Source organism: Spermophilus citellus (assembly GCF_964194105.1).
Source record: "Spermophilus citellus genome assembly, chromosome: 11".
Classification (NCBI taxonomy): Eukaryota; Metazoa; Chordata; class Mammalia; order Rodentia; family Sciuridae; genus Spermophilus; species Spermophilus citellus.
In genome coordinates, this window is record NC_138192.1 from 64,099,444 (window position 1) to 64,125,937 (window position 26,494).

At 33.2% G+C, this 26,494-nt stretch overlaps 2 protein-coding genes across 5 annotated transcripts in view; one reads left to right on the forward strand and one right to left on the reverse strand.

Moving 5' to 3' along the window:
• The window catches only part of MARCHF7 (membrane associated ring-CH-type finger 7), a 52,982-nt gene extending 36,397 nt beyond the window's left edge, over positions 1-16,585 (forward strand). The window contains exons 6-10 of one of the 2 annotated variants that reach the window (XR_014018034.1): positions 1,960-2,129; positions 7,837-7,946; positions 10,595-10,708; positions 12,159-14,264; positions 14,629-16,585. Coding sequence is in view for 1 of the 2 variants with exons in the window: in XM_081261498.1 (XP_081117624.1) it covers positions 1,960-2,129; positions 7,837-7,946; positions 10,595-10,708; positions 12,159-12,207; positions 14,629-14,687 (502 nt within the window). In the remaining variant the exon portion in view is untranslated. The remainder of the gene's footprint in view (positions 1-1,959; positions 2,130-7,836; positions 7,947-10,594; positions 10,709-12,158; positions 14,265-14,628) is intronic. The other variant, XM_081261498.1, reaches the window with a different exon arrangement.
• Positions 16,551-26,494, reverse strand: part of LOC308630809 (CD302 antigen) — a 134,239-nt gene continuing 124,295 nt past the window's right edge. For 2 of the 3 annotated variants that reach the window (XM_081261497.1, XM_081261495.1), the window contains 4 exons: positions 25,491-25,607; positions 24,227-24,400; positions 22,360-22,386; positions 17,301-19,293 (listed from right to left, as the gene is read on the reverse strand). In XM_081261497.1, coding sequence (XP_081117623.1) covers positions 19,091-19,293; positions 22,360-22,386; positions 24,227-24,400; positions 25,491-25,607 — 521 coding nt within the window. In that variant the 3' untranslated portion in view covers positions 17,301-19,090. Of the gene's footprint in view, positions 16,567-17,300; positions 19,294-22,359; positions 22,387-24,226; positions 24,401-25,490; positions 25,608-26,494 lie in introns of those variants that run through there. The other variant, XM_081261496.1, reaches the window with a different exon arrangement.

A 26,494-nucleotide genomic window follows, 5' to 3' on the forward strand; every position in this document is an offset into this window, starting at 1 on the left:
CGCAACCTGAGGTTACAAGGGGCTTTTATAGGAAATTTGACATCATTTCTTAACCATAACAACATTGGTGAGTTGTAATTCTTGGCCTGTATGACCAAAGACCATGCATAGGGAATTTATGGTAAGTGGCTCACAGGTGTAGAACAAACAGTACAGCACTTGTGAGTTTTATTGGGAAGTGCCTTCACCACAGGCAGCAGTAATGTTGTAGGGAACAGATGAAGTAGGACACCAAAGGTAGCAAGAAACAGTTTAGTTGGCTGCAGCCAGGTTCAGAGGGTATAGCTTTCACTGTAATCAATTAATCCCCTGAACCCTGAGTAACTAGTAAAGAAGTGTTCAGCATCTGAGTGCTGGTCTCTTTCAGGCCTGTGGCCAAATTTAATTATTATAAGATAGAGCAAGAGGAAATAGGAAGCACAACTCCGTTGAACTCTTTTGTAGAGATTCTTTAGTCCTAAGATAATTATGGTAAAGATTTCTGGAGAAACTTAATTAAGATTTTCTGTGGAGGAGGGGGGTGCCACTACAGTAACTCAAGATAATTTGAGCTTACTTCCCTAAGAGTTGTATTTCTAAAAACTAAGTCTTGGAGGTATTCGTTTAGACAACAGTTAATTGTCCTAGCAATTAAGCTAAGTAGGAACATTTCTTCCCAGTTCAGAAAGTTAAAAATTATAGGCATCTGTTGGATCTCTGGCCTTGGAAGCCTGTCACAGAGATGTTTGCATTTCAGTCTCCTAAAGATAGCTATTTACAATCCAGTAGATACGGACCCATAATTTCGAGGAGAAAGGCTGAGGGTGGGAAATTAACCCCTTCCTCAGGCTTTGGTTTTTCATTATAATGTTCTTATAATTTCATTTTATAATCAGGTCTGATGTCTCTGCCACAAAATTTTAGGCCTGTACCCTTTCTGTTAGATAGTTTGAAAAGCAGCACTTTGAGGATATTTTACCACAATATGTGTCTGTATTTTCATTTTGCCTTATATATGAGAATTTTAAGAATTGATCTCCTAAGTGAAAAATAAACTTAATACGTTAGAAAGTTAAAAGTAATACAAATGCCATATTTTCAACCTTTCTAAATAATTTATGCGTGGTTGTTTCTCTGATAAAGCTAAGGCATGAAAATTACCTAAAAGTTGTAAATCTGCTTATTTCTTTCCACAAATCTTTTGCCAGATTCATTAGGAGACTATACAATTCAGGTTGTATTTTGGTAGCAGTTCAGCATTCAGTATTATCTGTTTATTTGCCCTTTGGTGTCAAGGTAGACTATTATTATAGGAATTTTAACAAAGTTATTTTGTTGTTATAAAACTACTATTCTGCATGTAAATTAAATAACATCTAAATTAAATAGCATTTGTTGACCTGACAAATGTTAATAGAAACTGTTCTGTGCTTTAGAAGTCTACCCTTGTAGAAATCGGGATATTCAATAGGATTGCTGGGGGTGGGGAAATGGAGAATTTAACCTCTTATTCATTTTTTACTATGATGTAATACAAGAAAGTTAACAGTTGAAAAATAGGTGGTTCTGCTAACATATAACTGAGAAAGCACAAGTCAATATGTGTTTATTCACTGAAATAGTCTTAAATTTGGGGGAGTGATGAGAGACAAAAATGAAGAGTATATATAAAGTGACTGTGAAAAATGTGGAACTTAAAACTGTGCTACCAAAGACATATTTACTTAAATCACTTAAAGATAAGTGGTAGAATACCCTATTTCATTTACTTTAAAATATTTGTTATAAATTTTTATTGTCGATGAAATTTTTTTATGATTACTGTTTATTTTTTGTCACTGCTTTGTTGTTGTTGTCCTTTACTTTTTTCCACTTAGTGTGAGGAGAATAATAATGAGAGATTAGGATTATATGTAATTGGAATGATATACTAAGATGAATTATTATTTCTGTCTTGGGAAACTGTGCCTTCTTTTCTAGCCTTCTTTTAGAGGACTCTGAAGAAGAAGAAGGTGACTTATGTAGAATTTGTCAGATGGCAGCTGCATCATCATCTAATTTGCTGATAGAGCCATGCAAGTGCACAGGAAGTTTACAGTATGTCCACCAAGAGTGTATGAAAAAGTGGTTACAGGCCAAAATTAACTCTGGTAAGATTTACCCCTTTATGTATTTTGTTTCCAATTTTTTTCCAAGAGATACACGTATGTATTCATTTTGGCTAACAGAGTTATAATTTATTAATTGTTGAATTTAGACTTACCTAATTTTGAATTTAGACTCTTACAAAAAGTATCATAATCATTTTTTTAAAAAGAGCACTTGTCATGCTTTATAAATTTGTTTATAATAATATTTCTATGGTTTTGCTACCCAACTGTTTCTTCATACATATATAAAAAATTTACAATTCCTGATGACCCTTATGTCATGTAAAATCTTTCTGAATCAAAGAAATATACTCACCATTTACCATCTGTGTATTTTTGAGAAAAACTCGTTTCTCATGCTGTTGTATTACTTAGCACATTAGGATAATACCTATCACAGGGTCCATTTGTTCATTGAGAACTGTTACAGAGCCAGGCACGTTTAGTAAATAAGAACAACTAGGCACCTGCTCTTGTGCTTATATTGGCTATTAAAGGAATACCTTTCTTAGTTGAGGATATTTAAACTGATAGCTGATCAGTGAGGGAACTAGCTATTCCAGAGTGAGAAGGGAATTTTTATCAGAACAGCTAGTACAAAAACTTAAAAGATGGGGATGACTTCAGTGTATGATGCTCAGTATAGCTGGTGTATAATTAGTGATGGTGGGGAAGGTGTGATACATCAGTAGTGAGAGGTCAGCAGAGGCTTTTGTTGTTGTTTTTTAGAGGGAAGAAACTAGTTACCTTTATTTTTATTTTTATGTGGTGCTCGTAATCAAATCCAGTGCCTCACAGGTACTGGGCAAACACTCTGCCACTGAGCTACAGCCCTAGCCCCTTGTGCAAGACTTTTGAAGATAAATTCTAAAGCTAAGTATGATGGGAATCCACTGAGGGGAAAGGAATAAAATGGTATTATTTATATTTGGTTGCTCTGTGAATAATGGATTTTAGGGAGATCAGGTGTAGAGGCAGGAAGACCAACCAGCAAGCTATTACAATAGCACTTGCTAGAGTTAGTGATGGCTATCTAGATGTGGTAGTAGTGACAGTGATAATAGAAATTCATAGATTTTGATATGGTTTTGGAGGTAAAATTGGATTGGAAAGAAGCCAGAAATATAACAGGTTTGGGACAGGAAACTAAGTGTTCTGTTTTGGACATTTGTATTTGTGCTACTTTTTAGGTGACCATATAAAAATGTCAAGTATCCTATTAGCTAGACAAGCCTGGCACTTTGGGAGAAATACTCAAAAGTTACAGTTAAGGAACCAGAAGGAAATAAATAACATTTTAAATAGTCTTCTAGTGAAGGAGTTAAATATCAGAGACATAGGCCCAGGACAGAGCCCTGGGACACCCAAATATTTACTGAGAGCAAAGGAGATTTAAAGAGCAGCCTCTATTTAGATAGGAAGAAAGCTAAGAAAATGTTATGTTGTTCAAGCCTACGGGCAGTATGATAACCTTGTACTGCTGAGGTGTCAAGTAAAGTAAGAATAGTGAAATGACAGTTAGTTTTGATAACATGGATATCCTTGGTGACTTCAGTCTCTGGAGTGAGTGAGACAGGACTGAAAAGAGAAAAGGAAATTAGAAAGGGCAGACAGCAATATAGACCTTTCTTTCAACAAATTATTGCCAGGGCTACTGGAGACAGCAGCAGGAATTAGAGAATCTTAATGGGTCACAGTAAGTGTTTCAGATTGGATACTTTCAGTCATGTGTTTGAAAATCCAGTGGAGAGGGGGGAAAATCTGTGAAAAAGAGAGAAAGATGGGATCCAGAGCACAAATTGTTGAATGATTACCCTTTGAAAGAAGGGATGTTTCATTTCCCGAAAGCTATTGTAGACATCAGTTTGTTGGTTTGGTGGGAGGATGCATTGTTTTCTATATAATTGCTTCTAATTTGTTAAAGAAATACGTTTATTTATCTGATTGTGAGACAGGTTAGGAGATTTCGAAATGTGGGCAAAATAGCATTCTAAGTCTATATGGTAGGATTTCCAGGTAGCAGTAGTATCCATAACTATGATTTTAGGGCAGGGGGTATATATAACTCAGTGGTAGAATGCTTGACTAACATGTGCAAGGCCCTGGGTTTGATCCCCAGTGCTACAGAAACACAAATTTTAAATAACATTTTAAGGTGAGACACATGCATTTTTTTAAAAAGCAGCTTTGCAGTTTCTTGGATACAGACACTGAGTTTATTGGGCTTGGGTCTTTTACTTGGTAAATATCACAGAGGGTGTTAAGGGTATCATTAAGCACATAATTGTGGTATGGTGGTGTAAATTTAAATCAGGAAGTGGATAGAAAATGGTAAAGTCAATGTCTTTGAGTCTTGATATTAAAGAGAGCTGCCAGACAAGTTGAAAAGAGCTGGAGTGATTAAATTGTAGGTATGCAAAATGAGAAGATGCTTGAAATGAAGATCCTAGGAGTAGTGCAGGTCAGGGTATGACCTTAAAGTGAGTACCTGAGGTGGGATCATAATGGAGTCCAAAGTGAATTATTCTATGTGGATGTTGAAATAACCAAAAAATAAGTTGATAAGGAAGATGCAAGCTGGGCACAGTGGTGCACACCTGTAATCCCAGAGACTTGGAAATGTGAGGCATAAGGATTTCAAGTTCAAAGCCATCCTCAGCAACTTAGCAAGACCCTGTTTCAAAATAAAAAGTGAAAAGGACTGGATTTGTTGCTCAGTGGTAGTGCTCTGTGTTCAATCTCTAGTACCAAAAAAGAAGAAAAAAGAAGAAAATGGGGGCTGGGGCTGTAGCTCAGTGGTAGAGTGCCTCACACGTGAGAGGCACAGGGTTCAATCCTCAGCGCCACATAAAAATAATAATAATAAATAAATAAATGTATTTTTTAAAAAAGAAAGTAGCAAGTCATTTGATGAATGAGGTTTGAAAATATCGATGAGTGAGCATCTGCCCTCACTTCTTGGTTATGAGGTACGAGGGACTGTGGAATAAAAATGACTAGAAAAGAGGATGTTTTAGTCAGAAGGCACAAAAGTCTGGTTCTTAAAAGAATTTATTGGTGTTAGATCATGAGTACTAGAGAACAGAGTGGAAGTGATCTGGTAGGGTGTGAAATTAATAAATGAACATAAGTGTAAGATTAGGGCCTGATAAGTATAGCTTTGTGTCATAGGTAGATATGTTGTGAAGTTTGATAGCAGTGTTATTAATTTTCATATTCTGTTGGAGGAGTCAAATTACCCATTCAAGATAGAGATTAGGTGCCCACTGGGAACTTTTTTTTTTTTTTTTTTTTGTGGTGGTGGTGCTGGGGATTAAACCCAGGGCTTTGTGCATGCAAGGCAAGCACCCTACCTACTGAGCTCTATCCCCAGCCTGCCACTGGAAAGTTTTCCTGCAAATTTCTGAAATGTGGTTCTTAAGGAATAAGCAGAATCTTTCTTTGAAGGAGTATGAGTGGGGAAATAGCTACTTTATAAGCTTGTCTGAGTCCCAGGCTCTGAAACAAGGCATTTCTTTTGTAGCTGCCTCTTCTCTTAGTAGTTTCGTGTTATGATAACCTTATAGGCTTAATTAGTCACTACTGTTTGGTGTGATTAAGATTCATTAAGAGATTACACATAAAGTGCTTAGCATGGTTCTTGACACTGAGTAAGGGCCCAGCAATGTTATATATTACCAAAATGAAGAACAACTTGATTCAACTTCTGATACCCTGGCAATTGGATTGTTAATGTTGAGTGTGGAGGAACATATAATACAAGTTTATTGCTTAAGAACATTGCCTTTTTGGAGTTAGACTAGACTATACTAGACTATTGTTTTCAACACTCAGCTAGCTATAGGCTCTTGAGAATGATTATATTCATTTATTTATTTATTTTTGTAAGGTACTGAGGATTGAACCCAGGGGAACTCTACCCCCTGAGCTATAATCAGTGTGTTTTCTCCTGTTTGCTTGTCCATTTCCTGTGGAATAGCTTGCCACTTCTTTTGTTATTGTTTGGTTTTGGTTTGTTTTCTTATTAAGAACAACTCTTATTTTGGGTTCATAGATCTCCAGCCCTTTTATTTTTTATTTTTAGTCAAGAGTCTTGCTGGACTTGAACTTTAGTCATGATAAACAAAATGCTCTTAGATTGAATCAAGTATGAGAGAAAATGATGCATTCAAGAAACTGTAAAAACAAGATACATGAGGCCAATGCCAGTATAACACAGCATGTCATCTTTACAATAAACGTTTGTTTTCATAAGCTAAAGGAGTATCAGTCTTCTCGTTGACTAAACTGTGCATGATTATATAGCAAAAATCTAATGTACTTTTTCTACAACTCATTGTGAGACGTTATCATATACTTCCTCAGATTGGAATTCACCTTCCTTTTAGCTGTTTTCTTGAAAATATGCATTAGTTTAAGAGTTTTTTGTACTTCTTAAGATGGGCTACTGATTACTCTCTGCAGAATCTCTAAAACCTCTAATTATTGCTTGGCACAAAACACTAAGAAATGTGAGTTGAATTTAATTTAAACATCTTATTATTCATGGAACTTATTCTAATTTAGGACATTTTTTAAATGTTTAAAGCAAGGATGGGGGAATCTACATTTTTAATTACACTAAACCTACTAAATTGAAGTCAGAATTTTATAATAATCAGCTGTTTAGTGCATTTGACACAAATGTTTCCCTCTTTTAAAAAAAATGTGTTAAAATAGATAAAAAATTTTCCACTTTGACTATTTAAGTGTATACTTAAGTTGCATTTATTGTGTAACCATCACTACCATGTATTTTCAAAACCTTTTCATACCCAACACAGAAACTGTACCCTTAAAATGCCGTAACCCCCCACTCCTTCCCAGTCCTGGTAACTTTTGATCTACTTTCTGTCTCTCTGAATTGGCCTAATGTAGATATGTCACGTAAGTAGAATCATAAAATATTTCTTGTTTTGTATCTATCTTATTCATTTAGCATAATGAATGCTTTCAGGGTTCAGCCATAGTGTTAGCATGTATCAGGACTTAATAATTCTTTTATAGGCAAAAGTAGCTGGGTTGCTTGGTTGGTTGGATTTGTGGTACTGGGGATCAAACACAGGGCATTGCAAATGCTAGACAGGCACTCTACCATTGAACTACATTTCCACTCCCAAAGAGCTGCTTTTATCTGGACACAGGTGTGGACACATTTTTCCCCTCTTAGTCATCAGGGCAGGCACATTCCTTAAAAGCCAGGAGATCTTAGTGTAGGTTATTACCTGAAAGACACTGGCCTGGTTATGTAAAAACTAGCTGTTTGAGATGTTATCATTAAACTGCTTACATGGTATCTAGTCAAGATACTTGAGGAGGATGTAGGAAGTATGGATGACATTCCATTGCCTGGCATTCCATTACCTCTTTCAGCTTCCCTCAATCAAAAGGATATGTGAACATCAAGAAGAATATAGCAGAGATATTTGAATAATGGGTGGAGGCTTAAATATCATAGGATAGGACTTGACATGCACATTGGGTATTACAGATTACTATTTTAAGAGATATTACTGGTTTATTGAAGGAACATAATCTCTCTTCTACTATACTCTCCCCTTTTTTTCTAGTCCCCTTCTTGAAACTTTCTGCATTTTAAACCTAAAAATTAGGAGGGGAAATGTTTTTCAAGTAAAATAAGTTTTACTTGTCATTTAATTTTTATCAGGTTCTTCATTAGAGGCTGTAACCACCTGTGAACTTTGTAAAGAGAAGTTGCAGCTTAACCTGGAGGATTTTGATATTCATGAACTACATAGAGCTCATGCAAATGAACAAGTTAGTATATTTTGCCTAATTTGGTAAGTGTCTATTCTATGCTTAAAGGACAGCTCTTGAAGAAAAGATTAAGTCATGGTCAGAAGCCCTACATTAAACTAGCAATAATACTTTTAACATAAATCTGTTACTGCATTAGGTGTTTACAATTTTTCTGTAACTTTAAGTGAAAGGCAATCATTGTACAGGTTTTTAATCCATCAAGGTAAAATTTGTCATGCTCCCTAAGTAAGCCTGAAAATAATAAAAACTTAGGAAAGTGGTCCCAGAATAGGCAGTTCCCCAGAACTGTATTTGCGATGCTTAAATGATAGTTAGAATAAAGAGCTCAATATCTTTCCCTACTGAAGGAAAACTCCGGGAGCAGAAAGTATGTGTTTAAGGAGATCAAAAGGGTGACCCTAGAGCCCAACTATCCAAGTGTGGTTAGTGTATTTGTTATGAAAAGAAATATGATGGCAAGGGAATGTATGAAGTGCTTGACCCTTCCCTGACCCCAGTTTTATACAAGGTGAGGTACACACAATATCAAAATAATTTTAAAGTGGACAATTCAGTGATTTTGATACATGTTCAAAGTGATGTGCAACCACCATTTGTCTAGCTATGAAATATCTTCATTACTTTACAAAGAGAATCCTGTAGCGAATTCTATAGCCATTACCAGTTGTTCCCATTCAATCTTTTAGCCCCTGGCATCTACCAGTCTATTTAATAAATTTAAATGCTTAATGACCTTGCAGGAATTAGATATAGGTACATTTCTTCTAGTTTATCAGTGAACTCTTATTCTGTCCTGATCTGGACATTTCATATAAATAAAATTTTATAATATATAAGGTCTCTTGTGAACAGCCTTTATTTTTAAAATAAATTATGGAAATAATGGATACTCTTTGAAAATCTGATTAAAACTATGGATCCTCCTTTCAAAATATATAGCACAAATTCTGTATATAATTTTAAGAATTCCCAGATCTCTTAAAAATAAAAGATCATGATTGCTTAGATTGTTTAGATCAGGCTTAAGAATCACTGATCTCTAAAGAATGAAACATTTGTGGTTTATATAAAATAACTGCTATATTTTATAACAATTTTATTATATTTCTCTAATGAGCCAGTTGTCCAAAAAGAAAATAACTTTCAGCAATCACTTCAATCCCCAAAAAGTCTACATAGACAGCTGAGCATTTGTATTTTAAAGAACAGGGGAAAGAATATATAGTATATATGGAATAGTGCAGGGAAAAGAAATAATTTTTGTCTTTTAAAGAATGAGTAGGTTTCAAAAGGATTCTCTCCTGCCATCTTCCTTCTTTTGATGTTCATCATTTCTCTTAAAATGAAGGCTTTGGTTTTTCATTCAGGGGGTGTTTTTATTGTTCTTCAAGCACTTTAATGACTCACATTCTTACATGACTTAAGAAATGTTTGGAAATACCTGGCGGAGTCATTATTAAGACAGTGACTGGTCTGATTAAGCTTCCAGGCTTTAATTTGTTTGTTCTATATGAATCATGGATTCTAGTGACCTGACAACTACCCTAATTTTAAGTGATTATTTTGCTAGTTTATTTCCTCATTTTCTAGTGGCTTCATTTTTCTGCAAGGTGATTAAGCATTTAAGGCTTAATAAAAATTTTCTTGATATGTGATTTTTTTGAGTTACAAAGTAAGCATTTTAAAGAACAAATTTCAGATTTCTTGAATACTCTGTAGAATCTGATAACCAAATACTTGCTAAAAATAAATACCAAAAATACACAATTATTAACTTGATGATTTAATTGCTCTAAAAAGGCACAACTTACCTTTTCACTGTTAAAATTGTAGGACAAATCAGATTTTTGTTTTTTCAGTGCTGGGGATCAAACCCAGGGCCTCACACATGCCAGAAAATTGCTGTACCACTGAGCCACATTCCTAACCCTAGATGTTTTAAAAACACGAATATGATTTGTAATCATAGTTTTAAAATAAAAGAACAGGGCTAGGGATATTGCTCAGTGGTAGAGCACTTACCTAACATTTGAGACCCTGGGTTCTGTTTCCAACACACCATCCATGCGTGTACACACACACACACACACACACAGAGTTTGAAACCAAAGGACTCTTTACCAATTAAAATTTCTGTATGAATGAGTTACAGTATTATCTTGTTAGTTAGTTCATTCTTATATTTTTCTGTTGCCTTCAAACTAATTATATTACACATGAAATACTTGAGCTACCAGAATAGGTATTAGTTTAGTAATATATTGATTTAGTGTAAATAAATATATTAAGCCAACATATAGCTACTTACTTTTTGTAAAAGGCAATCCGTTATGAACTTTATAAAAAACCAAAGCATTCATTCTGCTATCAAATTATTTAAAAGCTAAACTTTTATATAAATCATTACACAAAAGAAAACTGAAAATAAAGAAGATAGTCACAGCTGTTTGGACTTATGGCATTAGTAAAATGTTAGGGAATTATGAAGGGCAACTTTTTATTTATTTTAATAGAATGGCACTGTATGCTTTACCAGGAATTAGATATAAATATATTTCCTCTAGTTTATCAGTGAACTCTATCGGTCACATTTTAATTTTTCCTTCTCCATTTTTCTTTTTCTCCTGTTTGCTTCCCTGTTGAAGGCTGAGTATGAGTTTATCAGCTCTGGTCTCTACCTAGTTGTGTTATTACACTTGTGTGAACAAAGCTTTTCTGATATGATGGGAAATACAAATGAACCAAGCACACGTGTCCGAGTAAGTAATACTGGAGTGGGGAAGAGGGAGGGTGTGATACAGCAGCAAGTATTTGCCTTGGAAAGCAAGTTAAAAATAAAAGTATTGTAGATTTAATGAAAATTGCTGTCTTCCTTACTTCTGCACAAGCTTTATTTTCTCATAAAGCTATTTAGAGAAGGAAGTAATTTTCTAGCTCTTGAAAGTAATTGGAATATATTTCGGGGAAAAAAGGGACAGAATTATGAACACAAAGGATATGTGTTTTTTAATATTTAAGGGGAGGGGGCCTCAGTATTAACAGGTTAGGATCCTGAAATTGAACTCTAAAAGCCAAAAGAATATGGTAAATTGACTTCATTTGTTTGTTAGTATACTGTAAAAAATGATCAGCAAACTAATTTTTTTAAGTGTCCATAATACAAACTAAAATATGGACTAGTTGCTGTTAACTGTGTACACTATTAACCATAATAAAACATTTAGACTAGCTGTATGTTAGGTATTAAGTAAACAATGCTGTTTGCCTCTGTATACTGAAGGAAACTTGTATTCTGTTGTCTAGGCCATTTTGCGTAGCAGGGCCTACGGTCTCTATCTATTATTACAGAATCATTCTGCATATTAATATATTGAAATGTGTTCATAAATATCTTTCAGACTAGTTTTTGTATAAATGTTCACTTTGTTGATTAAAAACTTAGTAGATTTTATGTTAAGATGTAATGTTTTTATTTTGAAAATTATATCAAAAGGGTACAATTCAATGTATATAATACTCCTTCTATTCACTTTTATCATGTGAATATTATAACAGTGAGTCTATTGAAAAATTATCATTGAAAGAAAAGAGAATAAACTATCATAAGCAACATTGAGAATTTAAGCAAAGATCTCTTGACTTCTAAGTACTTCATAAATCATGAGCCCTTAGCTTTAGTTAACTCCATTAAATGATTTCTACAAGTGTCTTAACTCTTTTGAGAATGAACAAACCATGTAAAGCATATGTCTGCAGAATTTATACCTTGAAAAAAACCTTATTATTATTATTATTATTATAAGATTAAAGTGATTATTAGAATTTTTTGAAGTATGTATCTAGAGCTATCAAATTTAGGCAGGCATATCTGAATTCATTTTGTCCAAAGAGCAAGGATTTTGGGGGGCCCTCCCCCTTTATTTCATAATTTTTAAAAAATATAAGACCATGCCATTGGATGTAATTATTTTATTGTATGTTTCCAGTTCCAATAAACTGGTTTCTACCTCATTGATAATGATTATATAAAACATTTAATAATAAAACCCTTAAGGTTATAATTTTTGATGTAGGGGGAGAAAGTCCCCTATTAAAAGGATTAAAATGATGTTTGATTTTTTAAGTAAAAATGAATCTCCTATACTGATTCTTTCTTTAGATCCATTTGCAACATTTAAACTACTGTATTTCTTTCTGCATTGTTTCTAGTTTATTAACCTTGCAAGAACTCTTCAGGCACATATGGAAGATCTCGAAAGTAGGTGGAATTTCCCCTCCCCAGACTTGTTGAATTTACTTTTGCAAATTAAACCCACAGAACAAAACATAAGTATATAAGCTCTTTTCTACCAAATTAGATCTTCATTTATAGGCTTATTAATACCAAAATGATTAATCTGGGAAATATGGGTTGGGCAATTGATACTAGTTTTTTTTAACAGTATTGAAATAAATTATTTATTTTAAGGTAAGGAAGGATGCAATTTTAACCACTAGCATTTTATTATAAATAAGTTATTTTTGATCACTTCAAATTTAGCACTTGTAATAAAATCATAAATTTACTAATCAAGGCATATCTCCTATTTTAGTGTTTCAAGAAATTTTACTTTTTATTTAGTTCATTAGATCATAAAATGTTTTCCTTGGTATTTTACATGGTTCTAGGAAAACAAAGGAGAAAAGAATCCTGATTATAAGTCCATAACAAAAGCCCTAAGGTTTTCTGTTCCTTGTTCAGGTCCTTATGGACATTTTATGTAGATAGCTCCAATCTCTTTTAAGACCACACACACCATTAGGCTTGTCTGAGTTTCCAGATGAAAGTACATAAACCCCAAATCTTCAAAGGCATTTAACAGCCCGTCCTCTTCAAAGTCCAATTGCTTCATGCCTGGTGGGTACATCTCTATAACAGTTGCTCGAAAATCCAAGATTACCCCTATTCAATATCTGCCTCTTCTACTTTTCCACCCAAAGCAAAAGATTCCCCATTCTAGTATGCAATTTGAAGTGTTTTTAACTATGTATTCACCATTTGGTTACCCATATACTCATCCTCAAAATTCTTGGTGTGTTACCTATAGTGTGTACAAGATTTTTGCATTTAGACAAAGCTCAGCATCCTTTGATAATAGTTCTCGTAAAAACCTTTTGATTTCTTGAATATTCTCAGGATGTGGATTCTTCTAAGTTAGTTTACTAATTTTAAGTTTTTAAAGGATTTCAGATAAAACTGAGCAACACATTTTTATCATTTTAATTAGTATATGTGAAAATAAAGGAATCACTTGGAATTCACTTAGTGTAAATTTTTTTTATGACTTCTTAGTTCTGATCCCTTATATTAGCCATTATACAAGTCTCTTTAGTTTTTTATTCTTTTAAAAATAATAATTTTATTATTATTTATAATCTGTAAGATGTGATGATAATAATGTTTTGGTATGTTTCCCCCAAATTTCTAGGGTTTTTTTTTGGGGGGGGGGGGTTGTTTTTAATTCTTACTTAAAATTTAAAAAATTCTTATTTAGAATATGGTTTCTTAAACATAGTCTTTTTTAAGTACTAATATTCTGAAAATTAATTCCAACTGAATTTTTTTCTCCTATGGAATTAATCCAGGAGAAAACACAAGAAGTTTCCTATAAGGCTATTCTGTTTTTTTAGTTTGGCATTTCTTTATTGATACAACATAAAATTTAAACATAAAGACCATAGGGTTTATCTCAGATATGAGTTGGGTATATGCTTGGTGTCATTTATTAAAAATAGATTTTATCTATAAATGTTGCATACTTTTCCTGTGCTTTGCTTTGGGTGCCCTTAAATTGTGCAATATTAATACAAGAAGAGTTACATTAAACTTTTCTGCCCTTGATAGTAGGAGAGGTGTTAATTAGATTTTTATTTTTGCAGACTTTCATTTTACTTCACATGTTAAGCAATTTACAGAATACATAGTAATTTACTACCTTCCTAAAGACATTCCACAATGTTTTATGTTAAATCTTGATCTACTAATGACTCTTAAATAAACTGAGGTCAGAAATATTGCTAAAGTGATAAGTTTCTGACAGTTTAGAGACGGAATAATCTCAGTAGTAGTTGTTTAGTGAAGCCAAATCTTTTAACTTAGGCTGTGTCTATATAAAGCTTTTTGACTTACTGAATAAACTTTTTTCTTGGCATTGTATAGACATAGCATTGATGTAAATTTCAAGAACACCCATAACCTATTATTCTATGTACATTTTTTTCCATTCTCATCGGATGCATCAAACATGCAGCGGTAATAAGCCAGATTCTACTCAGGTGTGTGAGAGGACTTGCCTTAAATTCACTTTTTCTCTGATGTATTTATCATTAGTTACTATGAACACAAATTTATCTCAGAAACATTTTAGAAGATACTTTTGAACCACATTTTAAAGCATTTTCATTTTTATAAAAACTGTGTAACATCACAAAAAGATGTGGGGGTGGGGGCATTTCAGATAGGCATCACTCACAATCAAACCACCGTAACCCTGTCATGATAACTTATCATTTTGACCAAAACAGTGTACTAAATTGGGATTTTTATTTTACAAGTCATTGCTGTTCTGGCTTCATATTTACACTTCCCATTCTCATCCCCCTTAAAATCATTCTTGATCATCCTGTTTTCTTTCAACAGCTTCAGAGGATGATTCTGAAGAAGATGGAGACCATAACAGAACATTTGATATTGCCTAACTTCAGTTAAGACAAATGGATGATCTGTGAACAAGTGTTTATTAAAACTGGCAATTAAGTATGAATTAATTTTGTGGGGGGAATGCCTATTAAATATATTGACTATACATAAAATGAATATATACATATACATGTATTCATGTACATATATATTCATTCTCAAGTGTTGCTGAATTAAAATTCTGCTGGACCTTTTAACACTGGCCAGCAAATTCAATGTTTATAAAATTGGTAATCAAAAGACTTTTTCTTTTAGGTGAGTGGGAAAGTATTACCCTTGTTTTCAATATCTAAGCAGTGCCCATCAACCCTTTTTTGTGTTCTGAGTAGTCATATTTATGAGAAAAGGTTTGTGTTTTAGTCTCTTGCTAGTGAGAAAAGTGGGTCAAAATATGCTTTTAAAATAAAATGCCAAATGGCACCTAGTTTTCCTTTTTAAATGCCTTAAGTTGCAGTCATATTTTTAATAATCATTTACTTCCAGTGTTTTGAAAAAAAATTTTTTAAGAATGGGAAGGAGGTTATGAAGAACATTATATTAGGTTTCCAAATTTAATTTGAATTCTAATTCACTTAGCAATAAAACCTAATTTAAAAAAAAATGTATAAGAGATGTAGAAATGATGGATAAATTTTTGTATTGATTTTCAAAATGCAGATTATATTTGATAGGCCATAGTATGTGTAGTATTCCTTTTAGGAATATTATAGCTATAAATTATATCAGAATTGCCAGTCAAATGATATTTGGTTTAAAAAAAAATTGTTACAATCTCAAGTTAATGGAATATTTTTAAATCCCACATTCAAAGTTTAAAACACTGGTTTTCAACGTGTTTTTTAGTGTTGTCACTTCTTTATAGATAAATATGATATAAATAACCAATTTGGATCCTGGTCATTTTTAACTGTTTCTTGGTAATTCTGAGCATTTATTTGATGATTAATATTTTTCACTACCTTTGAAATTCAAACAGATGAACATTACCTATTCAACATGAATGGTCTACAGTGTGGTCACGAGTTGTGTATACTTCCATAACATTGTATTTTTCCTCTGTCAACAACTTTAGGATACACTTAAAACACCTTCAGGTGGTTTCAGATTAAATTCTGATGTTATGGCAACAAACTACTCTTTTAAAATCTAAATAGAAACCATGTAATTTCTCAAATGTGAATGAACAGTTTGCCCACACTTAGTTTGTTGGTCCTATGTAAAACCTTGGCTTGAAATAAAGTGCATACTGATTGATTCTATTTTACAGTTTGAACTGTTTCCTTTTAAACTGTTGCTCAAAGAAGACTTAAGACCTTGTAGCCAAGACTTTTATTAAAATTTCACATCCCATTTCAATATGCTTCTAAAACATTTGCTGGATTCTTCCCTGTTGTCTTTGCATTGCCTACTTAAAGCAAAAACACAAAATTGAAGGATACCAGTTTCAATATATTCTGTCAGTCCTTTGAGATGCTTTGGGTTCAAAATATTATATTTAAATAGAATTTATTATGAAAATTGTCTTCTGCTTAATCCACAATATATTTTATTTTTTAAAAATGTCATTTTCTTATTGTTTTTCATTAACTGCAAAAACACGACATTGATAACAAGACAATGGTTTGAGTCTTATAGTCATGTCAGCTTCTGCTGTTGTATAAATTTAACACTATAGTGGAATAAACAGGAATAAGAATAGTCTTCACTGGTTATCAGTTTTAAACTCTGAACAAGAGATCATACATCACTACAAAGAATGCAAACTCCTGAGACCGTGTAGTTTAAAGCTGTTCTCCCTACACTACTGCCAAGCATATGTTGTCAGGTCTGAGGTTATTTACTTAGCATGTGGAAGGCCATGTGTTTGATTCCCCAGCACTGCAAAAAAAAGTAAAAAGTCATCATCAACCAGAAACAAGTTATTGAAGAAAGCAATTTCCACATTCTGAAAGTAATTAACAAGCCTGCTTTTTTTTTTTTTTTTTAAGCACTTTGGGGAACTTTGAACCCAAAGTGCTTTATTGACCTATGTCCCCATCCCTTTTATTTTTTTGAGACGTGGGCTCAGTTTGTTGAGGCTTCCCTTGAACTTGTAATCCTCCTGCCTCAGCCTCCCAAGTTTCGGGAATTACAGGCGAGACCACTGTCCCTGGCCAGATATTTTGATATGTAAATATAATTAAGATTTAACATTTAATTACCAGGGACCTCTAGACTTGTTATAAAATGAAATCAAACATTGAAAATTAAATAATTTAAAACAGCCATTTGCAAGAGCTGCATTTAGTAGAAATTGTCAAAATGTGTACAGAAAATAGTTACATGAAAATTTAGTAGATTTTAGAGTAGCACTGTTCTGTTTGGACTTTCTGTGATGGTGGAAGTGTTTTTCAGTATATGCTAGCTAGTATGGTAGCCACTAATCACATGTGATTTGAGTGCTTAAAATGTTTCGCTTTGGTGTTTTGTTTTTGTTTGTTTTAAGTTATAGATGGACACAATACCTTTATCTTATTTGTTTATTTTTATGTGATGCAGGGGATCCAACCCAGTGCCTCACACATGCTAGGCAAGCATTCTACCACTGAGCCACAACCCTGGCCTCTAAAATGTTTCTTTTTTTTTTTAATATTTATTTTTCAGTTTTCAGCGGACACAACATCTTTGTTTATATGTGGTGCTGAGGATCGAACCCGGGCCGCACGCATGCCAGGCGAGCGCGCTACCGCTTAAGCCACATACCCAGCCCCTAAAATGTTTCTTAAATGTAATTGAAGGACTGAATTTAAACTGTTTATTTTTAACTTAGGTAGCCTCCTGTGGGTAGTGATCTAGATATCAGATCTAGAGATCTGAATGATTGGTGGGGGTAGGTGATAAGATTGGTCTTAGGTTTTAAAGGAATGGTACAGTTAGGGTAGGATGAGTAGGAAGGAATTCCTGGCAGATATTCATTAATACAATTATAAATAGCCTATCAATTATGTATTAGAAATCTCAATCACTATATAAAATCTCAGTCTTCTATAGAACAATAATATTGCACATGTAATGCAGCTAGTATATTAACACTTGCTCTTTTAGTACTACATGTCTACACTGTTGATAATTTTCTGTTAGGACTTTGTAGTTACTGGAGTCTTATTAACAATAGGGCCATTAATTGTGATGAGGGGTGTTTCTGACTTAACAGTGGTTAGTGAAAACAAATGGTATAAACTGTCAGTAGTGAAGCTGGAGATAGAATGGATCTTCCTTTAAGAAAATTACTGCTTCCAAATGATTGATCAGGTGAAGGTTATGGAGAGATTAACTAGAGCTTTCAAGCTAATACAGGTAGTAAATACAGTTTCAAGTGAAACCGGAACATTCTTCATCTTTTTTGATACTATTTTTTAAAATACTAAGGAAAATCATTTCAACTTCTAACTCCCAAATGTTTATTTTCACCTTTGTCCTGAAATTTACAATGAATATACTGAAAACTTTGTGCATCTTCACTAGTTGTACATAGGATTTTTTTTTGTTTGTTTTTTAGTCTTGGCTTAGTTTTTGTCATTTTTCTCTAAATAGTGGGGACATGAGTGATTTTTATTTTCTTTTTATTTTTTTCCATAATTTCATATCATTAAAAGATAAAATTTCTAAATGTTTTGGGAGCATAATACCTTGAGTTCATAAAGATAGGAGATCAGAAGAATCCTTAAATGGACACTATGATACCAGTGTTAATTAGATTGCCAGACTTCTCCATGAGTTTGTAGATATAGCCATATTCTTTAAAAATTTTTATAAAAGTTTAATCACTCATGATCAGTGCTGTTTGTGGTCTAAAATGATGGATCTAAAAACAATGAAACTAAAATTATGTGGAATATGGAGTGTTAAGATTGATTTTTTTTTCATCTAAATCATAAAATACAAATAGAGGAATTTTCTGCCAAAGTAGCCAGTCTCAGGGATATTTAAATGTACAGGGTCTATTTAAAAAATGGATTGATTCCCTAAATCACATTTATCAATAAATGAGCAAGTCTGTTGAATTAAAAACTAAACTGGTTCAACTAAATGGAGAGGAAGATAGAGTAGGTAAGACAAGTAGACTGGATTATCAACTTTACTTCTTGGATATAAAGCTTTCTTTCATTCAAGTGAAAAGTTTCTGCTTTTGAAGAACTGATTATAACCTATAAATTAAATTTAAGATCTTTCCTTTTCTAAAATCTACATTAATAATGAACTGGAAGGTTAATTCTTGTCCCAATGAGTACATGAAAATACTATTACTGTTATGGAATAACCATAAAAGCTATGATATTCAGTATCAAGTTTTAAATGAAAATCTTGCACAGGAATTGCTGTCAAGGCATTTGGTGTCAATCTGTTTTGACATTACCAAATTTTAGTCAAATCCAACAGCACATTCATTTTCTTCTGCAACTACCAAAACACAGTCGTCGTCATAATGTGATTGGGGTGTAGTTGAAAAAACTGTGGTGAAACCAGAATTGGAATTTCTTTTGTAGAGGTACCAAATGATTGCTCCCAAAACTGTCAAAATTACTGTACTAGCAATCACCAAAGTTGATATTAAAATGTGGTTATCTGAAAAAGAAGATAAAAGAATATATGGGAGATCAGGTTGCAAGTATTGCATTTTAGAGAATACAGTGTAATTTAATCATACTGGTAAGAAAAAGAAATTACACATTAACTACTATCAAGATTTAAATTTCTTAGTGTGAAAAATGGCTGTACTTCAAAATTTCGAGTAAATATTGCCGTTTCTTTGCATTAACAATGATAAAAGTAGTCCACAATCCTGTTTGTCTTCCTTGGCTTTCTTTTCTGAACTAAGACTTTGCAAATTCATATATACTGCTCTTTTTAGGAATAGTGGTATTTAAATCTCTGTTACATCAGTGGAGTTTTTAATGGTTTGCCTTTTGAAGATTTGTTTCACAGATGACGCACCATAAGCTGCAGTATCCTCCACTTTGGTTACCTTGCAAACATTCAAATACTATATATTTGTGTATTCCCTGAAGTTCTTTAAGTACAACTTTGTAATTTTTGCCCATTTAGAACCCTTGTAATCTTCCTAAAAGAATTTAGCTTATCAAATTGAGGAGAATTATTTGATTTAGTAGTTAGGAAGGAAATAGTTTTAAGAAGGTAACTATTATAGTTATAAAGGACTAAAAATGTGAGAATTTGTTTTTAGGTACTAGAGATTGAACTCAGAGGCACCTGACCACAGAGCCACATCCCCAACTCTATTTTGTCTTATTTAGAGATAGGGTCTCACTCAGTACTTAGCGCCTCACTTTTTTTTTCCCCCTGAGGCTGGCTTTGAACTCAAAATCCATCTGTCTCAGCTTTCCAAGCCGCTGGGATTACATGCATGTGCCACCTTGCTTGGAAAAATGTGAGAAATTCTCAGAATTATCATTTTTGTAGATGTTCCCTTTTGGGTGGTGGGGGATTAAACCAGGAGCACTTAACCACTGAGCCACATCCCCAGTCCTTTTATTTATTTATTTATTTATTTTGCCCTTTTTCTTTTTGAGACCAGGAATAAATTGCTGAGGCCTCGAATTTGGAAATCTGCTTCATCCTCCTAAGTTGCTGGGTTTATAGGTGTGTCCCATCATACCTAGCTGCTGATGCATTTTTTATTAGCCATACTGATACTCATTATTTCAGCTTGTGTTTGTTAAAAATGGGACCTAACAAATAAGATTGGTTAGGTAAATCACTATTTGGGGTGGGGGTGGTGATGATTGAACCCAGGACATTGAGCTTGTGAGACAAGCATTCTACCAATGGAGCTATATCCCCAGCCCTGAGTGTCACTACTTTTAAGGTTGGGGAGAGCCATTTGTATTTTTAAATTATTGACAAGATTCTTTAAATGTCCACAACTGAATTATTTTTAATCCTAAAATAAAATTAGTGGACACAATTTAGCAGTGTTTGGGGGTTAAGGGTGCTATATTATCTTTTTAACCTCTCCTTCGTGACCTTTTGTCTCCTGCCACTTGTGTACTCTAGTTATAAGCACTTGAATGAGCATTTCACAAAAGAGGACACAAAAAGGTGCTCAAGAAAATGAAAATGCAGTAAGATCATTCCACTTTGGGGAATGTACTCAAAATGGGAATGCAGGTCCCCAGAAGGACATGAGAATGTTTATAGGTGGCTGTATTCATATTAGTTGCAAGGTACAAATTCAAATATCTGAAAAGAAAGTGAACAGATTGATATTTATAAAAATACTATTAAGCAATTTTTAAAATATTGTATATGCTCAACAACAAACCAATCTATAGAAAAATTCCTGAGTGAAAAAAAGCAAGAAAAAAGTGCATAAAGTGGAATATGGTAAAGTTAGTGATTAGTTACCTCTGGGATTGGTGGGTAATAATATTGACATTTTCTTTCAGTACTGGGGATTGAATCCAGGGGCATACTAACACAGAGCTACACCCCCAGCCCTTTTTAAGTTTGAGACAGGGTCTCACTAAGTTGCTGAGGCTGGCCTCAAACTTGCAATCCTCCTACCTCAGTCTCACAAATCACTGGTATTACAGGCATGTGCCACCACACCCAACTAAATGCTAGGTTTCTTAACTGGTAGTTACAAGTAATACATAAATATCAAGCTGTATGTGTAAGATTTGTGCATGTTACTCAATTATACTTCAAAATATGAAGATTAAAAACTACTATCCAATTGAGGAAAATTTTTCAGAACAGGTTCTCGCATTACAAAACTACATCTCCTATACATCAGTAATAGTCAAAGTTGGATTCATTTTTTAATCCAGCAATTGCATTTCAAAGTACCTACAGATAAATCTGTATTTGTGCAAAGTTATTTATTGTAGCATTGTTTATAATAACAAATGTCTGGGAACAACCAAGTGGAAGTTTGAAGCTGGGTCAATTAGGAATATACATACCATGGAAGTATATGTAGTTGTAAAGAAAGAAGATTGATCTATGTATAGATCAGTGTTGAGGACAATGTATGATATATTAAAAGTCTATATTAGGGGCAAAATAAGTCATATGTCTCAGTTTGCTTATGTTAGTAAAAGGCACAAGAAGGTTAAAGAAGAAACTAAGTAAAATGGTTCCCAATAAAGGTAAAGATACGAAAGGGTGGACAGAGGCAGTGTTTGCCTTATACTTTGGATTTTTGAATCACGTATTACGTGTCCCCTTTTTTAAAAGAATGTATTTAGGAGCTGGGGTTATGGCTCAGTAGTAGAGCGCTTGTCTTGAATGAATGAGGCACAAGTCTTCAAAAAATTTTTAAAATAATATTTTAGTAAGCCCTTAATATGGAAGCTCTATGAATTGCAATTACAACTAGAAGATGAATCTTTTTACCAAAATATGCAGTCATATACCACAAAAACACATAATGCAGTTCCTTGGGAAAATACAATTTAGTGTAAAGAAATGTTCATTTCATGTATAACTTATGGTTACCATATTTAAAATGCCAAATCTTATAAGCTAAAAGGCTTTTCTACATTTTTATAAAATTATGTGTTACATAACTTTTTTAAAGGGGTCTGTAGTCTATAGTGTATTTTAACATGCCAGAATTTTAATACTTTTTTAATTAACGAAAAAAATTAAGACCAGAATATTACTTACCTGATAAATATTTCTTGTTATATGGGACTGAAATACAAAAGAAAATAAAATTTTAGTATGCTTTATATTATAAGATTGACTTAAACACTTTCACAGTGTTAAACATAAATACTATTAGTTTAATATTCCTATTTCTACTGCTTTGTGAATTGTCTGTGTTATTGAATGTAGCTTTTAAAGATGGATACAGAGCCCTAACAAGCCAAGAACTTAGTTGGTGGACAAAGAAGAGGGAAGAATAAAGAGGATTCTGGTTGGAGATTTTGTAGAGAAAAAATGTAAAATTAAACAGTCATGACCTTACCTTGTTAGTATGGATTTTCTATTTCCGGTGTTTTGAATTTATCATTTAATTAAAAACTTGTTTTATATATCAATGCCCTGAAGGACAGTATATAAAAATAACTAATTTTTAAAAAATCAGATATTTGAGTTCTATGAAACGATGACAAATATTTATGTAATCTCTATAAAACTAATTATACTCAAGAATCCTGCTGCAATAAGTCTTAAAAGTGCATAATTTTAGATGTTAAAAACGGAAATAACCTACCAACCTAAGAGCCCTTCAATAGGTGAAATGGATTAAAAACTTATATATATATCTAAGTAGAATGTTACTCAGCCCTAAAGAATGAAAATATGGCATTTGCTGGTAAATGGATAGAGCTGGAGAATATCATGCTAAGCAAAATAAGCCAATCCCCAAAAAATCAAAAGCCAAATGTTTTCTGATATATGGATGTTAATTTGCGATGGAGTTGGTGGTGTTGGGGAAGAATAGAGTTACTTTAGGTAGAGGGGAGTAAAGGGATGGGGGGGGTAGAAAGGATAGGAGAATGAATCAGACATTATTACCTTCTGTTCATATATAACTATATGATGTGATTCACATCAGGTAGAATCAGAAGAATGAGAAATTATACTCCATTATATACGATGGATCAAAGTGCATTCTACTGTAATACATAACTAATTTTTAAAAAGGAAATAACCAGAGCTAAATGTCTGGTTTGGGTTTACAGTTAAAGCAGGAGAGAATACTAAGGATGCAAAATGGGGGAAATGTCTGTCTGTGTCATGTTTCAAGCATCCCAAATTCATATTTTGGCATTTTAAATTTCTTTACTGAGAAAGGATTTACTCTCCAGAATTTAAAACCACAAACTCTTTACAAAATTTAACAAGTCACATGAAAATATCGTGGAAAGGGACAATTTGTTCACTAAAATTCATTTTAATAAATCAGAAGAAAATTTATTATTTTAATCTAAAATATATCATGAACTATAATGTCATTTCTGTTTGCCTAAATGAAGGATGTTACTTGTAAATAATCTAATTCTCTGTAAAGTTACATTAGAATTCTGGGATTATACAAACTTACTCTACACCACTGCTGCTCAATCAAATCATACACCAAAATCTTATGGTAATTCTTTTGAAAAACAAGATATTTGGGGGCTGGGGTTGTGGCTCAGCGGTAGAACACTCGCCTAGCATTTGCAAGGCCCTGGGTTTGATCCTCAGCACCACATAAAAATAAGTAAACAAAATAAAGGTACTGTGTCAAACTACAACTAGAAAATATATATTGAACAAAAAAGAAACCATATTTTTGATCTCTTGGAAACTAAGCAGATAGAATTAAATTATGCCTGGTGTGCATTATCTGGCCCTGCCTGTGAAGTGTAAGACAATTACGTATTTAATTTCCAGGAGACTTAAAAACAAACTACCCTACTATATTCTGAATTCTTACTCCATTTATTTAATAAGAAAAGCTAATCTCGGAAAAAAAAATTGTTTGAAACCAGCCTTTTCACATCCCTCTTAGAATGGAAAAAAGACATTCAGTCATACTTACTAGCTGCTTTACAAAGAGTTCCTTCCACAGAAGAAACTTCACAATTTCCTTTTTTCCATTCACCTGTCTTGGTGTGCAGAAAACCACAGGTGTCAACTAGATCCTCAGCATCTTCTTGGTCTTCCCACTTATCAAATGTCATATTTGAACTATCAAACCACTTGAAACTTGCATCTGTCAATTAAGGAACATTTTCAACATCATGACAGTTTAAAAATGTGTTAGAGCCAAAGAAAAATATTTTGGATTAAAGGTGGAAAGGTATGTAGTTGACTTTTGGTTTTCAATTTTTTGGATTAAAGTTAGAAGGAGGAATATATTCTCTCTGCAGCCACATCAGCAAAAGTATTTATTGGGTTGGGGATATAACTCAGTTGGTAGAGTGCTTGCCTTGCATGCATAAGGCCCTGAGTTCAATCCCCAACACCAAAAAAAAAAAAAAAAAAAGTATTTATTTTAAGTGGTTTCAGAAAAAGATCCCATTTTTGTAAGGAAAGATATTTCCATGGGAAATTATTTTTAAGTTTAAATATTATCAACCTTAGTAATTTCATTTCTTTTGAAAATGCTTAAATAGGGCTGCGGTTGTGGCTCAGAGGTAGAACGCTGTCACGTAGCATGTGTGAGGCACTGGGTTAGATCCTCAGCACCACATAAAGTAAAATAAAGACACTGCATCCACCTATAACTAAAAAATAAATATTAAAAAAAGAAAATGCTTGGGCTGGGGATGTGGCTCAAGCGGTAGCGCGCTCGCCTGGCATGCGTGCGGCCTGGGTTCGATCCTCAGCACCACATACAAACAAAGATGTTGTGTCTGCCGATAACTAAAAAATAAATATTAAAAATTCTCTCTCTCTCTCTCTCTCTCTCTCCTCTTTCACTCTCTCTTTAAAAAAAAAAAAAAGAAAATGCTTAAATATGTCCCTTCTAGTTTTCTGTAGTGACAAAATACACATTTACATTATATAACATACAGATCATTTACTCTAACCTTATCCTATTAACTGCTAACACTAATAAGTTTTATGACTGTGCCATATTACAAATTACTGAGCCTAGAAACATTTTAATCCAGACGAGAATCAACTATATCTCATTTGTCGAACACATCAAGCTACTTAGGGGAAAGCTATGTATGGTACAAGTCATAGGTGCACACTGGAAATGCAATGCCTGGATGCCCCAGGAAACATCAACTTGATCTATAAAACTGAAGAATCAAAATGCCCTAATCTATAAACAGAAAAACAGTCACACTTACCATCTGTGTCATAAAACATGCCTAGGAGGATATCATCTGGGCCTTTCCATTGCTTTTTCAAAGTATTCAGTATAAAAGCATTTTCTTCTTCATTATGTATGCTTATCATGTCTGCTCCTGAAATTATTTTAAAGAGGGGAGAGCATGCTCAAGAATCAATGAAAATTACATGAGGTATAAAAAATTATGAGCTTTATTTGTTTCACCTTTACATCTTTTAAAAGAGGGCTTTGGGGCAGGGGACAATAAATTTAACTACAGGACAACAGAAAACTGAGGACCCAAATCAAAACATGTTGTTAAAGAGGAAAATCAGAAACCAGACAACCTATAGCTCTATTATGAATATGAAATAGAATGGCAAACACCTTAATAGGGGAAAAATAGATCTCAGACTATTAAAAAGACAATTTGCCTTACCAAAGAAAAATGTAACACAAGAAACATGGAAAAAAAATAAGAATTCCATATTAGCTAATTAAACATTTCTGGCTTTTATTGTAGAAAATAAGAACTAAAAGCAGTAGAGTAAAAGCATCAACTTTTTGGAGACAATTTGGCGATATAAGCCAAAAGCCTTAAAATAAGTATATTCTTTAACCCAGCAATCTTTAATCAATATATGCTAAGGTAGTCATTGGCTCTTAAACATATAGGCAAAGTCACATGTTCAACAATACCCAAATTTGTTTTCACAAATCACAGGCACAATTAAATCGGAAATAATCTAGGATAGTTTCCCTAGTCTAGAAGCATAGTTACCAAAATGTTAACAATTAAGTACCTCAGAGTGGTGCAGTTTAGGGTGATTTTGATTTTGTTTTTAATTTTCATGTACATGATCATCTCTTATGTAAGTATGAAAAACTTTTAAAAGAAAAAATGAGACTCACAATTTAAAATACTTAATACTTTAGTCCACAGAATTCAGCAAGATTCTTTGAGTCAGTTCATCTTTTAAAAACTTGATAACTTTTTATCAGCTCTAGCTCCTATCACATGTC